Source organism: Haplochromis burtoni, unplaced genomic scaffold (assembly GCF_018398535.1).
Source record: "Haplochromis burtoni strain Fernald_Lab_line unplaced genomic scaffold, NCSU_Asbu1 Contig_247, whole genome shotgun sequence".
NCBI classification, from domain to species: domain Eukaryota; kingdom Metazoa; phylum Chordata; class Actinopteri; order Cichliformes; family Cichlidae; genus Haplochromis; species Haplochromis burtoni.
This window is the reverse complement of record NW_024582608.1, coordinates 431644-447101: the sequence shown is the minus strand read 5'-3', so window position 1 is coordinate 447101 and position 15458 is coordinate 431644. Positions and strand designations below refer to the sequence as shown.

The following is a 15458-nucleotide window of genomic DNA, read 5'->3' as shown; positions in this document are numbered from 1 at the left end:
AGTTCAGTATTCGACAAAATATGTAATATGCTCATCTTCCATTACAGTGCTGAACAATGTTTTCTTTGCATAACATTTTGATAGCAAAATGAAGTAGACCATTGACTTTAGAATTTATTATGACCCAAATAATTGTTACATGAGATCACATTGACCTTTAAACGTCAAATTCTAATCAGTTGATCCCTGGGTCTAAGCCTATTTTAAAGACACGTCTCAAGGATTTCCTGATGAGAATAAAATTACAAAATTGTGATGGGAGACAGATGTAATCACTGACTCACAAGCCCTCACTGTTCACAGGTTATCATCATCATCAAAAACTGAATTGAAATCCACTGAGAACGACAAATGTGACGTTGTGTTTGAGAAAAATTTGTGTGAAGGTCATCACTGTAGCAAGTCACTTTAAATTCTGACCAGTACTGTAGGGAGTTGTAGCGATTCTTGTGAATTGACGGACAAACGATGGATACAACAACATGGCATAACCGGATTGGCAAATCGTATAGGCTAAAAATAATGTTTCCTTCATGACGATAGCAGGAAGGCATGATACCTCTGATCCAATATTCATTTGCTTTTGTTTTTATTGTTACCTGGATACAGCAACAGGAATTATGAGCAATTTTTTTTGCCATCATCAACAATTCTTGGCACTGGTCACAACTGCTGTAAATAAGTTCGTAAAAGTCATTAAAGACTTTTTTAATCCAAAAAAGAACTGCATGAGTGCTGCATGAAGATCAGACATTTTAGTTGACCTCAAAGATAGTTTAATTGCTGTCTTGTTTGAATTAACATGTATTTAGATAAGTTTGAAGACTGTAAATGAGTCCATGTCATGACATAATGGGTTTACAGAGGCAACTCCCAGTGATTATAGGCAACTGTGGTGGAGCTGGAGAAGAATGTAAGCAGGAAGGATTCTTGGCATGCAGCTTAATGAGCACACTTTTTGACAAAAATGTGTCATATGAGTTTATTTTTTTTTGGTCTTAGCTCAGTAAAAATGATCAGAGAGCCAATCAGAGTAAAGAAGGTAAAACATCACGCCACAAACAGTTATCTAAAGTTTCATATCTGAGGATCCTAAATGTTATGCAATCATTTAGACAATTCAGCACTTGCTTACCTGGCACTTAGACAAAGCACTGCACTAGAACACCACACTTCAATCTAAAACAAACTAGAGTGTGGATCCAACTTTTGTCGTCCAGCATAAAATTTGAAGAATGTGAGGAACGCTTCAAAAAGCCAATAAATGAATAAAAAATATGCAATGTTCTCAGATCACAGTTTTCCCACACAGTGCTTGCAATTCTCTGACAGCAGCAAAGGAGGAGTGCAGGACCTCTTACTGTGCATGTTATGTGTGGCATGCATTTATGTCAAAGAAACAATGAACCTAAAGATTAGCCAAGACCCCAGAAATAACCTTCAATGAGCAATGTGAATGATACATTAATCTGGGAATTAGTTCCACAATAATTAATTTAGCAGTAAAATGCAACAGTTGCAATTCACAAATGTTTTTTAAGAGTTAAAAAACTGCTCGAGTCAAATAAGAAAAGCAACCAATACTTTGTATTAGTCTGTACTATATTTTCTGCCTGAATATCAAATAAAATCTGAGTTTTCAAAACAGTACTGCAGTTTTCTGACTGTTTATACAAATGTGGTTGCAAAAGCAAAACATCATTTTGTCCACCTTGATGCCTCTATAATAAAAAAAAATGATCAATGCATTACACTCTGTTAGAAATGAAAAACCTGAACATCACAACATCTAAAACTAAACACTTACCCAGTTTGATGTCACCATCCAGCATTAGGAGGATGTTACCAGCCTTCAAGTCTCTGTGGATGATCTTCAATCCGTGGAGGTAGTCTAGCGCCTCCAACATCTGGCGACAAACTACCTGAATCTGGGGCTCTGTCAGCCCCCGATCCAACTCTGATATGGGCAGGAGAGGAGGAGAGGTTAGAGCAACAGAGACGGAACACTGCATCCTTGTAATTCATACAATCATGGCAAAATAAAGAGTACAGAGCTACCGTGTGAGCTCCATGAGAAAAAAAACACTAAACCCACCATAGCAGATCAGGTAGTATTACCCGATAAGTAATCCCAGATTAGAAAAACCTTCACACATCCAAGATAATCCTGCCCTGTAGACTTTGTTTCATCTCTGTCTGTGTTTGGTTAGCTGCAGATGGGGTGCAAGCAGTTACGAGGATGTGGATTACCCAGTGAAAACACCAGGGGGATTTCCCACACAGGAGGACTCCACTATGTCTGACTGTTTCAAGGCTTCAAGGTCAAATTAATAAAGCTGTAGTATGATGCTGTTTTTCAGGATTTTCTGCCTGATAAATTTGAGATTTTTAAATACATATACGGTCATGAAAGCTAAGAACTAATTTTGACTTAAAAAAAATAAATAAAAAGACAAAAAAATAAAAACACTCTCTGAGGTTTGGAAACCAACTGTTGTTGTAAAAGAAAAATATTTTTAAATGAAAATACAGAGACAGAATGGCCTACCTAGCATGGCGGCATCCACAGCACCTCCAGGGCAGAACTCAATCATGATCTGGGGGGGGGGGAGAAAGAAACTGGTGTTAAACTTAACCCAGGAATTATAAGTAATAAAACTGACAGCTGAAAAACAGTCAGTGAAAGTCTGTGTTTCATGAGTTTGAATTTAGCTGTTGATGAAGCTTTTAATGTGTCTGTGATAGCAGAGGCATCAATATACTTTAAGATGAAGGATTTTCAGTGGGACATAAAAGCAGAAAATCTAAATTTATATCAGAAGTGTGTCCTTCCTGTTAAATTATGTCATCACTACCTGTAGAGGAAAAACTGCCAAACACATCAGTTCAGCAGTAAAGTAAAAGAAAAGGCAGATGGAGGAGGTAAAAACTGAAGAGGTTTCCTAAATGGAGTCTTATTAGCCATGTCCTCAAACACACCTATTAGAAAACAATAGTAAGATTGAACTTCTTTCACAGCACATACTTCATTTATAATTATGTTTTGATTCCAAAATTGAACTCTTGGTACTACGAAGCATACCTGCTGTGTGATCTCATTTTATTTTTTACAATCATCAGTCTTTCTTGCTATGACAACACTGCCAAAGCATCAGCCAGGCGCTGGACAAGGCGTGGAGTTTCAGCCCAGACAAACCCGCACAATGAACGACAAATACCAAAAGGTGAAACCACACCATTGCACGTCTGACGGTATGAAACTATGCATACCTCTGTGTACACGCGGTCACGTGAAGGCGCACATACTTTGCAAAGAATCAGAATATGAGGGCTGCCATTCTTGGCATTGAACACCAGGTGGAACAATGCTCTTCTGTCATGCTGACAAACTTCATTCGTTTGGGCTCTGCCATGTGTCATCAGCGATCTTCCATTTTGCTTAGTCTGTTTAAAAGTTAGTTTCATATCAGATTTTTAGTTTTTTTTAAATAAACAGCTGAAAGACTGTCTGGCCTGTGTATGACGCATGTTTCCAGCTTTTATATCTTTGAACTAGATCGAAGTTTTACCACGTGTTTAAGTTGTTATACAGTAGCTAAAAACCTGTTTTAAGATTCCACTGTTTGATCAACAAAGAAGAAACAGAAATCTAACATAGGTCAGGTTTAGCATTTTATTCTTCAAGCAAGAAGATTATTAAGGAAAAAGAGTTTCGCACACACTTCAAAAATTAACATTTCCTGTTGATATGCATCCTTCCACCATTATGATCTGTGAAAGTTAAAGAACAGAATGTATTATTTTAAAATGTGTACCAACTGATGTGCAGTTTCTTCCCATCAATATTATCAGTATATATACACTCTGAAAATATTTTGTTTATTCTACATATTATCAACACTACAGAGGGTGGTTAATCACACCTTTTATTACAAACCACATCCCTGTTCCTGCTCACCACTGCCCATTTTTTTCACTTCTGTTTAAAAACCACTCTCCAAGTTAAACGAACTGCACTTTAGTGGTAGCACAAAGCGCTTGCCAAACTAAACAGCTGTACATTACTCGGCTGGGACAGAGGCAACTGGTTTGTGTAGTCATCAGTGTGTCTGCAGCAAAAATTTGTTCTCGCTGCGTGAAAGAATCTTGGATGACGTGTGATGCTGTGGGTAAAGAATGCGCTCCAACTGGTCAAGCTGCATGATATTCATAACCACTGTGGGCTGAACACACACATACACTCAGTGTCCCTGTGTATTTGAGTCAGAGTGAGACTTAAAAAATAAAAATAAAAATAACTAAACAATAAGCCAGTGTACTTCATCCCCTGTTTAAAGATATATCTCACATTTTACTCTAAAGGGGTGATTTTTTTTATCTTCAAGTGTCTTAAAAAGCATTAGGACAATTTATGAGTGTCTTTTTCTTCCGAGTACAGCTGGACGCAACTTGATAAAGTCTACAAACCCCTAAAAGCTTTAAAATAAATGGAGCAGGCTTAGCTGACACCGCAGTGTTCCTCCAGTTCGCCACTCTGTACCTTCACAGTGATTTCTTACCTCAATTTAACAGACAGCAAAGGAAAGTAAAAGGCTATTTGCCAGCAAAAAAAATGTTATACAATCGAGGATAACTAAACCTTCAAAAACGCAGGCAAGGTGGTGTAAAAAAAAAAAAAAAAACAACCCTTAGAAAGTCTTCTTTCTTTGTCAAACAGTACAGCGCTTGACTAGAGTAATGCACTTACAATTTCTCACTGTATCTAGGACTAGGTACTGTTCAATGACCTATTTAAGATTATATATAATATTATGAATTCAATATAATCCAGGCCTACAGACTGTGGGTGATCTTGATTCCCTCAACCTAGCCATAAGCCTGTCTTAATGGGCAAAACTTGAAGAGTGTAGTGGCATTTAGGCTGTACCCGGTCCACACACACAAAAAAAAAAAAAAAAGACTTGACCCATTACCCACTTTAAGCCTACCTCATGAGTTTCTGACCACTGACACATTTGACAGCGCCAAGTTGCACATGCCTTAAGTAACACAGATTTTTGTAGTATTAGAGCGTTTAGACAGAGCGCTCATTAGGGGGAAAAAAAAGAAAAAAGAAAATTTGCATAGCTAACTATGAGTAATACTAAGGGATAATGTACTTTTACATGCTAAATGATATGAAATATTCTCAAAGCTGTTTAAATCCTCTCTTCTCCTGCATCTTTCTTTGCCTCTCCCTGTTTGTTCTTCTCGGTGCTGACATCAGCAATCCCATCTCCACGTTAAAGGCCCCGTTTTTCTCACGCTGTGGGCCAGACTGCCTTGCTAACCTCCAGACCAGATTGGAACAAACAGCCTCTCACTGTCTTCTCTCTTTGTGGTAGAAAGCAGAGCGGGTGGGTCGTCACTGGAATGCACTGACTTACACTGCCCAGTCCACCCAATTGGAGGTAACCAGGGCCTGACCACCAGTAACTACTGGGCTAATTGTTGTGCTTACAGCAATGAGGTGTAGAAACTTTTCCAGATTGTGCTCTTGTAAAGACTAATTACAGACAACCAGTTGTCACTTCAGTGACAATCTTTAACACAGATACTTTACATACATTTTAAAAACATTTCCAATACTTTTAAGACACTGAGTGTAATTATGTGTTAGACAGAGAAACACATTAGTTACTGGAGACAGCTCAGAATTCACATGACAAACAAGGCCTGTTACTCTGAAGCCACAAAACACAGGAAACATGTGGTCTGAAAGCAACAGGCAGAGAGGTTTGTACATTTAACTTATCAAGCTAACCTAACAGTTGCACAGGGTCCAGCTTTGACTCATGGGCAATGTTCAACCCCCTCCACATTTTATTTAGGTCAACTACTAAATTCATTGTTGGTTTAATGCATGTATGCAATAAAGCATAATTACATTGTGAATTAGCAATTTTTAGTACATTAATTCTTTATTAAAACATGAGTTTGGCTTTGTTGCGTTACACCTCTGGTAAAGTTTTGACTGATCAGCAGTTCATTAAGTGTTAACTTGAATTTTAATAGCTTACGAGTTCTGTCATGCTTGATTTAAGGCTTACAATTCTAATGCTTAATAATTAACTGAAAACTAACAGAAGAGTCACAAACATGCCAAACTAAACATCTACATTTTGCACTTCTAGTAACCGCAATAATCTTTATCTTTAGCTTTAACACTGCCTTGTAATTCTTCAAATATTTAAAATCATGCCCCGACGTGAGGTCACCATTTGTCTTGGCCAGATAGAGTGGGAGATTACAGAGGGAGTTGAAAAGTTTACACTTGACCCAGTGTATGTGTGAGAAGAAGGAATGATTCAAGAGCAGGGGAAACATAGCTGAGATTAATCCTCATTCTTGTAGTATCATCAGGGTCATTTCTGATGCATTATGTCAGCCAGGGGTTCTTCTGTCATTCCTATTTAGGCAATAGACTCTTCTTATCACTATTTTTACAACAAATCTTGCATACGGAGGAGAAATATACTCAAGATAAAACTGTTGCAATAAAAACAGTTGTCACAGAGTGAAACGGAACATCCCACCAGCCATTCAACATGCACAGTGAAAATATTTGTTTTGACCCTCTTCACTGACTGTTGAGGTTTGTGTGTCATGGCTTTTTTGGGTCCTGGTTATGAGTGGTTTTGAGGGGAAGACGACTTAAGTTCCTTTAGTGCATTATGCACCAATCTAATTTCAGCCTAAAATCATTGAAAAAGGTCTAATTTATTTAATTGCTTTGTTTTGTTTTTCTCCATCCAGATCATGTTAAAATGTGTAAAGATAGTGTGTCAGTGTTTGTGGTTAACCTCTTTGACAATGTTCAGCCAAAGAAAAATAAAACAAAGAGCCAGAGGGCAGCAAGTCTGTGGTTTTTAACTCGAGTCTGATTTGCTCATTCAGATTTCAGCATTACCTACCCAGAGTTTATTCTCATAATAGAAAGCATCAAGCAGCTTGACAATGTAGCGGTGGTCACATTTAGCCAAGATGTCAATCTCGACTATGTAATCTTCCAACTCTTCCTCAGATTTGGTCTCGATCACTTTGGCAGCAGCCAGAACTCCTGTCTCCTTGTTTCTGGCCTGTGAAAGGAAAACAGATCAATGTTAAATGAAACATGCATGAGTAATGGCAGACCTTTTTTTTAAACTCAGTTTACTCCCGTTTTTGTGCTCAAAGACTTTCAAAGCAAAAGTAACCAACCCTGTGAATTTCAGTGTTTCAGGTCTCCAGAGAGACCAATTTTTATCATTTAGTTATACAGAAAACAACAGTGCGGGAGGTTATTGCCAACATTTAATTTTTCATGGCCCATATAACAGGGAAAAATAAATAAATACACAGTATGACCAATGTTAAGATTAAGGGCCACATTTACAGTTCAAAGGCCCCCTTTTTGTTTGAAAATCTACAGTTGGTGATTAACTAAAGAGATGCAGTGTCATGGCGTAGTCAGAGGTAGTTTTCCAGCTAGCCATAATTAATACAAAATGTGTTGGTAGATGATTCTGTAAATTTTCCACAGTACTTAAAATCATACAAATGTGAATTTTGCAACGTGCAATTTACAGTAAAATGTGCTAGGGGCGCGTCTCATTTTGAGCCTCATGTGACTGTGATAGTTTCCTGTAAGAGTGGTAATTTATTTGGAATGTCAGGCGGTGAAATTATCAAAATGAGCTCATAATTGACAAAGATGGATGGCTCAAAGCTCGGAGCTCGGAGCTCGGTGCTAAAGCATTAGCTCCTTCCTTAAATGAGTCCCTCAATGAGTTCTCAGTCTGAGTTTCTAGAGACAGAACAGTGCCTGAGATTAGGCACACAGCACAGGAACATCTAATGATAAATAAGGTTTGGCTTGGACAGTCTCAGTCGTTGTGTCCTTGGGCAAGACACTTCACCCGTTGCCTACTGGTGGTGGTCAGAGGGCCCGGTGGCGCCAGTGTCCGGCAGCCTCGCCTCTGTCAGTGGGGCCCAGGGTGGCTGTGGCTACAATGTAGCTTGTGTTTGTGAGTGGGTGGATGACTGGTTGTGTAAAGCGCTTTGGGGTCCTTAGGGACTAGAAAAGCACTATACAAATACAGGCCATTTACCATTTTTATAACCCTCCTTTGGATAAATGCTGGACTCCACCTGAGTTGTCAGTTTTATGCAGAGATAAGATGAGATGCTCAACAGCGAATTCTAACAGTAGAGTTTCTTATATCAAAAACATTGATTCTCCTTCTCCAGTTGCCTCTCTTTTATTTGAAGTACAGTTTCCAGAGAGAAACACATGTGTAAAACCTGAGCATACACTATATTATCTTACTCACTACCTTGTCAGGTCTGCTCATTTTTGGCAAAACTAATTTGCTCTGCTCTTGGTAGACTGCATTAATAATCTTTTTAAATGAACTAGCTGCATTTATAAATTAGTACGTAACTTTCCATTCCCATCAATGCACTGGGGAATCATGGTAACGTGCCCTGCATAGTTTATCTGGCACCAAGAGTCTCAAGTCTTAGTTTGTTCTCAAGGTTTTCTTTTTTTCACAATCTGTGCTGGACTTTATTGTCCATGCTGTAGCCAAACGGAGGAAGACACTCCAAGATCCACACGACAGCAATTAAAATGCTGACTAACATTTACAGGCAAAACTGGAAAGGAAGCTCCACACCCTCCCCTGAGCAACTGAAGAGTCAGAGGAACTGAAAAGAAGAAAATGCCACTTTAGCCAAACCCATCACACGCATAGACAAAGAATTCCTCATCGCTCTGAGTGGTAAAGAGAAGAAAATAAAGCAACAAAACATTCAAACGGTAGAGTGACTCAAACAGCATCAAACATATGACACTCTCTCGTGTATGAGGCAGGCTTTTTTCAATGTATTTCTACAGTCAGAAGTAAATATTCACTCCAATCATTGTTAGTGTTCAACTGGAGACAAATGAAGACTTAAAGTGGAGTCGACAACGAATAGCTAAAGGCGGGGTCATCTGCCACACCTTATTTAAACCTGCCCTAAAAAATATCAATTCAATTTCTTTGCTGTAAAAATCTAATATCTAGAAAGTGATGGTTTCATCACGATCATGAATGTTGTCTGATTAATATGGTCAATGCATGTGCATATAATGAGCACAAGTGTTTCATTTTATGACTAAATAAGGAAAAAAACAAAGAAAAAGAAACAACTGCCTATCCTGGTGAAATCTGGACCCTGTTGTGGTCTACATCCACCCAGTGGCCTGCAGAAACAGACTATATTAAGTCTGGTATCTGAATCCTTCATGGTTTACAGAGGCTGTGGGAAAACATCTGAACAAACACATGAGGTTCACAGCGACACATCCTCATCGCAGTACTCCTTGGACTATGCGCGTTTACCTAACAGAGCTCCGGAGAAGTTAAACTTTCCCCAGCAGATTAACCTAAAGTGTGACTCAACAGGATACGATCTCTTGCCATCAAACAATCAGTCTGTTAACAAGTCTCAACAGTAAACACAGACACCAAATTCTTGCAACTGCTTTGCTAACATTACAGCTCTCTGCAATAGCGCTGTATCAGCTTCAACAAAGTCACCATCTGGGGTCAGATTTCCAAAGAAATGCATGTTTTGACAAGCTAACAATTCCAACTACATGTCTGTGGAAAACACACATCTGACACACACAGTCAACACTGTGTGGGTAACCTTACTTTTAGTACAACAGATTTTTTTTTTAAGTTCTTAACTTCCTTGTACAAAATGAAACTCTCCAGACACTTAAGAAATTCAAAACAAGATATTTTGTTCTCATTTAGTACAATTCTTCCTTGTCAGACCTGCCTTCCTTGTTAAGTAAAAGGTAACTTGAATTCCAGAAGGTTTATTGGAGTTCTAGTTACTAGTAGAGTGTGAAATAAAATGATTCAGAGAAAGGTTAAACTTACACACTCCTTAAGCATTTTTCTAATCCATCTAGTCCAACTATTGCCCATGTTGGGATATTTAAAATTCCAATATTTCCTTTTTCCCCCCCCTTTTTCAGATATTTGCAACTTCCCTGTTGGCAACACAAATGGAATATGTGTTTGGAATATCCCAACACACAACAATATCGCAAACACGACAACAGGGTAGACAAGAACAGTCGAGCAAAGCATAACCGAGTGAGCAAATAGCCAAACATGACAAATATTAGGGGAGTCGGTGGAGTTTTTATGTGTTTGAAAGAAAAAGAATACAAATATTGACCAATACATTGAAACATTTAATTTTTAAAGTCAAATATCCATATCAATCGTTTAATAAAAAAAAAATAAATAAATAAAAAAATCATACATCAGACAGACTCTACTCAGAAAGGCCCGTCTCTCATGCACACATGTGGGCATGCACGCACGCACATACACACCCCTTTACATCTCAGTGGGAGCAAGGCAGAGGAATGTGCCTCTGGGTTTCAGCTGGTTGGGGGTAGACTCAATGGGCAGACTGAGAGAAGTGAGTGTCCTGCAGTTATGTGGTCCTTTTTGTGTGGAGTGAGGAATGCATTACGTCAATGAGGATCCTCAAGCATGGTATATAAACACAAACGTGTTTATATATGCACCTTACCATCTGTATACATTCCACTAAAAGGAACAAACATCAAATCTCAGAGGACAAGCTGAATTTCTGGAAACTAGCACCACATCAGTGCACAAGTGTACGCAGTCATATGTGCACGTTTTGGTGTATAAATGGTAATGTGCTTATTGCACCCAACTAAAAAATTGAAAATGTTTTCCACCACATCATCCCATATAAGAAGGATTGTACCTTTTTTTTGCACTTTATGCAACAAATATGACAAAATTTTCTAACTTGTAACAGTTTTCCAACTTGCAACTCCTACACAACTCATCTGTTATAGAGCAGATGACACACACACTGATATCAGCTGGCCCAGGGGCCACCTACAGCATTCTTAACATGTTCACTCATGACATAACTAAAGTTCCTCCACTTTTTAAAAAGCATACTCGGGCACCAGATGTTAAAGTTGAATAGGGAAAAATATCACGCTTTATTGAAAACATAAATATCTAATTTATTACATAACGACGGCACACCCACAACCCCTTAAGGAGAAGAAATATAGTCAACTTGATACTGTAGCCGTTGCCATCCCACGAGACAACACTGTTTCAAACCCGATGACTCTTTACTTCCTCTGACTCTACTCCAGAGGAGAACAAATGTCTTAGGCTTTGTTTTGGTCTGGTTTCCATGGTTTCTACCTAAAGAACTTGTTTCTTGTCTGTCCTCATGGTTCAAAGCTCTCTGTCCGTTTTACCATTTGCTCTTGTGGCATTTCAACAGACAGCCTAAGCATTTGTTCACTTTGAATTTTGTAAATTCTGAAAATATCTGATTAAACCACACATCAACTAACAGACTACAGAATGCTGAGTTATTAACCTGGACCACAGACTTATAATTTGGGCTGTTGGGCAATTAAATACTGCCATTATTTAATCTGCAGATTAATTTGGTCTATTAAAAACCAAAGAGTTGCCAAAAAATATTTCATTTACTCCAACATTGCATAACTCCAAAGATTGCAACAGAGTTACCATTTGTGAGCCTGTTGCTATCAAATTCATATCATTCAGATTGGAAAAATTATTATTTCCCTATCAAAATAGTTTCTGGCAACCTTTAGATCAATAATATCTCAGAGACTGTGAAAAGAAAACATTACTTCTGCATCTTTTCATTTTCTTTATGTTTTTTTAATCAATCATCCACCAGCCTACTATCAGAGTGCCTCTGTACCCATCTTTCTGAAGGTGATTTAAGTCTCTCATATGGTTTTCAGTCTACTTAATGTAACACATGTGCAATAAACCCAGTCCATCCTCCTCATTTTGTATGCAAAGCTGTAAATATAAAATGTGTCTGCCAAACCTGCCTGACTTAGTTTCCCCATACTACTTTCTGAAGCTCCTGCTAGACAAAAGAATTAAAAAGGGGCAAGGACAGATGTTACTGTCCTGTGTGTCCACCTCCACACATACTGTAGGTACTGATAGACTAAGTAAACATAAACATACAAAAGCACACACTTCCAGTCTCCTGTGTTTGTGTGGCAGTCTTTTCAAAGTTAATCAGGACTGGAAGCAATAATGTTAAATATCCTGTGTTGACTAAAGTATTAATGATTAATGTGGATGTTTTGATTCAAAAGCACATGCCTGGATAATACAGCAGCTAAAACCCTAATCTCAACCTTAAAAATAAACTTAGATTAACGTTTTCCTCATTTTTAAAATGTATCTTTGTTATTGTTAAGAACATTTAAAAAAAATTAAGTGACATGTCAAGGGACGAGGTGACCTTATGTGACTGATTACACAGAGAACTTTCTCTGGGGTCACTCACCTACAGGCTGAACAGGCACTAAACACATACAGCTCCCTTCAGGAGAATGTGTGCACGGTAGACCTTTGTCCCTTTATAAACCTGTGAACCGCCTCGCCCCTACAGGCCCTTCCCACATGTCTGCGAGCAAGAATGTGGTTCTTAGCTCACATATATAACTCACACCTCTTCATTACTGCTGGGGATGCCTTTGACTCACTTTTTGTAGTCCCAATTTCCTTTTTATTGCCTCTGCCACCTTCACATTTCCAGTATGAATCAGAAAGCAAATGCTTCTAAAGTGGGCTTGACACTCGCTTAAAGGTGGGAAAGAAATGAGCTGATCAAAATAATTAAAGCTCGCCTGAGTCACCTTTTGCTATTGTTTGCGTACAGCAATTAGACCTTATAGGAAGTAGAAGTGACTGAATAGTGCATTTGCCTGGATTCATCCACCCAGTCAAGTCACCAGCTCTCCTATCTTCTTGGTAAAGGTTGTTGTTCGCAGCTTTTGAGAAGGGCCCAAGCCACTATCTTGGAGCCCCCCCATCCCCAAGCTCCCTACACTTTAGGCCAAACTGACAAACCACTACGGAGTAATGGATTGTGTTTTTTGTGATAAAAAAAAAATAGAAAATACTGATTGGGTGTAAAGGTCAACAGTATAAATGGTTTATGTGGAAGTATGTTACCCAGTAAAGTATGAAAACTAATGTAGTCATCATCTTTTATTTACTGGATATAATGCATTCATGTGACATAGTAAAAATGTTCTTCCAAAAAAAAAAAAAAAAAAGGCACAAGGATGCATACCTATAACTCTCACATGACATATTTTTAACAGGAAAGGAAATTACTAATTTGCCACTGCTACTGTTTATTAGGTTTTTTAAGTTCCAAGACAGTAAAGATGAATGATAAAAAGCCTTCAGTGTGGTTGTCACTGCTCCTAAGAGCAGGGCTTCTCTGGGTCTAATCTCAAGAAGAAAGTAAAGTAAGAGAAGAAGAAAAGTGACTAAAATGTTTCAAGGCTGCGTAGCCAGTGCTTACCTTTCACCTAGACATGTGAATGGCTCTGCAAACCCAATCATTATGGCTAACCCCTACCTTAAAAAAATAGATTAAAGACGTGAATGTAGCTATGGCTCTATTGTGAAATACCAGAAGCTCTTACAGCGAAACGCATCAGTGAAGAACAAAGATTGTTTGACATATTTTCTTCTTTCAACGCCAGAGCATGACTCTTCCTCCTCTATCAAAACCACTGACTGTAAAGACAGCACAAATGTATGAATTTAGACTACTACTGGGACTACTGGGCAAAGGATACCTGACTGGAACAAATTTGTACAAAAACTGCCTAACAATGAAGCAATGAGCCTTTTCAGGATGTGAAAGTTGTGATCAACATTGCAACATGCCCCAAATTCAACCCCAAAGTCACAAAAACAAAGCAGGTCAGGGAGGCAGGAAGTTATAACATACAATACCACAGACAGCCTTGGAAGAAAACCTGTAACACTTAATTCTTTAATCAGTGATACACCGGCCTTCAAACCTTGACTTTCATGACAAAGGAGTCAAACTTCCTGAGTGCAGACTAGAAGAATTTAAAGCACACCACAAAACCAAGCTCGGGCAAGTACTGCATGATTACCAGATTAATCAGAAAAAGTGTACAAGTGACACAAATGTAGAAAATCTGATATAACTGAAAATTCTAAATCTTTCATTTTCTCGATTGCTAATGCTGTCCGAGTATGAACTCACACATATCAGAAATTATCATGTAGATCATTAACCTCAGACCTACAACTAGAAACACAGATCACGGCTTTTGTAAATGCCGATGACAATGTCATCACGAGGATAACTGGGACTCCAACCATTCTGAGCCCACACCCATCCAGCTGGGCTCTTATCAGTCACCGTGGGCCCAGCTGCTCCCTGAGATTAGACCCAGGGAAACCCTGCTCTCGGGAGCAGTGACGACAATGCCACTGAAGTCTTTTTAAACATTCGTCTTGGAGCCATTCTTGATAACTGTGAGCATTTCATATGAACCTTGCGGCTTTCCTTCACAAAAAGGAAGTTGCAACCTTTGCCCCCTCCTACTCACCATGTGAGTTTCTCTTTGACTTCACAGTAGATGGTAATCATATTTTAAGTGATTTTCTGCAAGTCTTACAAAAACACTACATAGAAGAGAAATGTCTTGTTTTATGCCTTTAACCAGTCCAGGATTTCCCACAACATTTTGGCCCAGTGTATGACCACATTTCTCCAACCTAATGTGCATAAATAGAGTTTTTTAAAAGTTTCAAAGATGATCAGATCCGTTACATTAAGTACTGTGGCCTAAACACTTGGCCGACTACCATACTTGTTTCGTTTTTGCCATAGTTGAGGCCACCTACACACTTTCTACTACACAACATCCAGGCTGAACACACTGTCAGACCAACAGGGACAAGATTCACTGCGCTTTTCATCCCACAAAGGGAATTTGACAGCGCGTAACCTTAAAGCCTGTGTGTGTCTATGGAAACATTTCACTAGCAGCAGCAGGCTAGTGTGCTCAGTGGCACGTGGCTCATTAATTAGTGAGAAGGGCTATACAACTCAATTGTTTCATGCCTCACTTGCAGCCACAACACCTTCATACACAAGCGCAAGACTCCTTCCAACAAGTGCAAACACGCACAGAGAGACAGAGCAAAGACATCATCCTATGACACACTGAATCTGCAGGAAGTGGAATATGAGACTTGATTAGCCAGTGATGGTTTAAAAAAAAAAAAAAAAAAGCCTACAGGGAGACAGAAGTGTCACAGTGTTGTGGGTGTTTGTGGGTGTGTGCATTACATTGCGAAACAAACCAGCAAGTAAAAGACTGATAACAAGCATCAAAATCCAATTTAGCATTTAACTAGTGCTAATAAAATTTAACTGCAATTTGAATCTAAACGTAGCACTGATTGCACACAGATTTTTTTTTTTGTGGTCAAAACTAACTTACTGACAAGTAAAATGTGCTCTAAGGTTAA

General features: G+C 38.7%; 1 protein-coding gene across 1 annotated transcript in view; it reads right to left on the bottom strand.

Annotated features, from left to right (window-relative positions):
* stk10 (serine/threonine kinase 10) overlaps window positions 1-15458 on the bottom strand; it is a 38260-nt gene that overhangs the window by 19792 nt on the left and 3010 nt on the right. Inside the window, exons 2-4 of the mRNA XM_042227170.1 lie at window positions 6954-7118; window positions 2549-2597; window positions 1808-1957 (exon numbers count right to left, since the gene is read on the bottom strand). Coding sequence (XP_042083104.1) covers window positions 1808-1957; window positions 2549-2597; window positions 6954-7118 — 364 coding nt within the window. The remainder of the gene's footprint in view (window positions 1-1807; window positions 1958-2548; window positions 2598-6953; window positions 7119-15458) is intronic.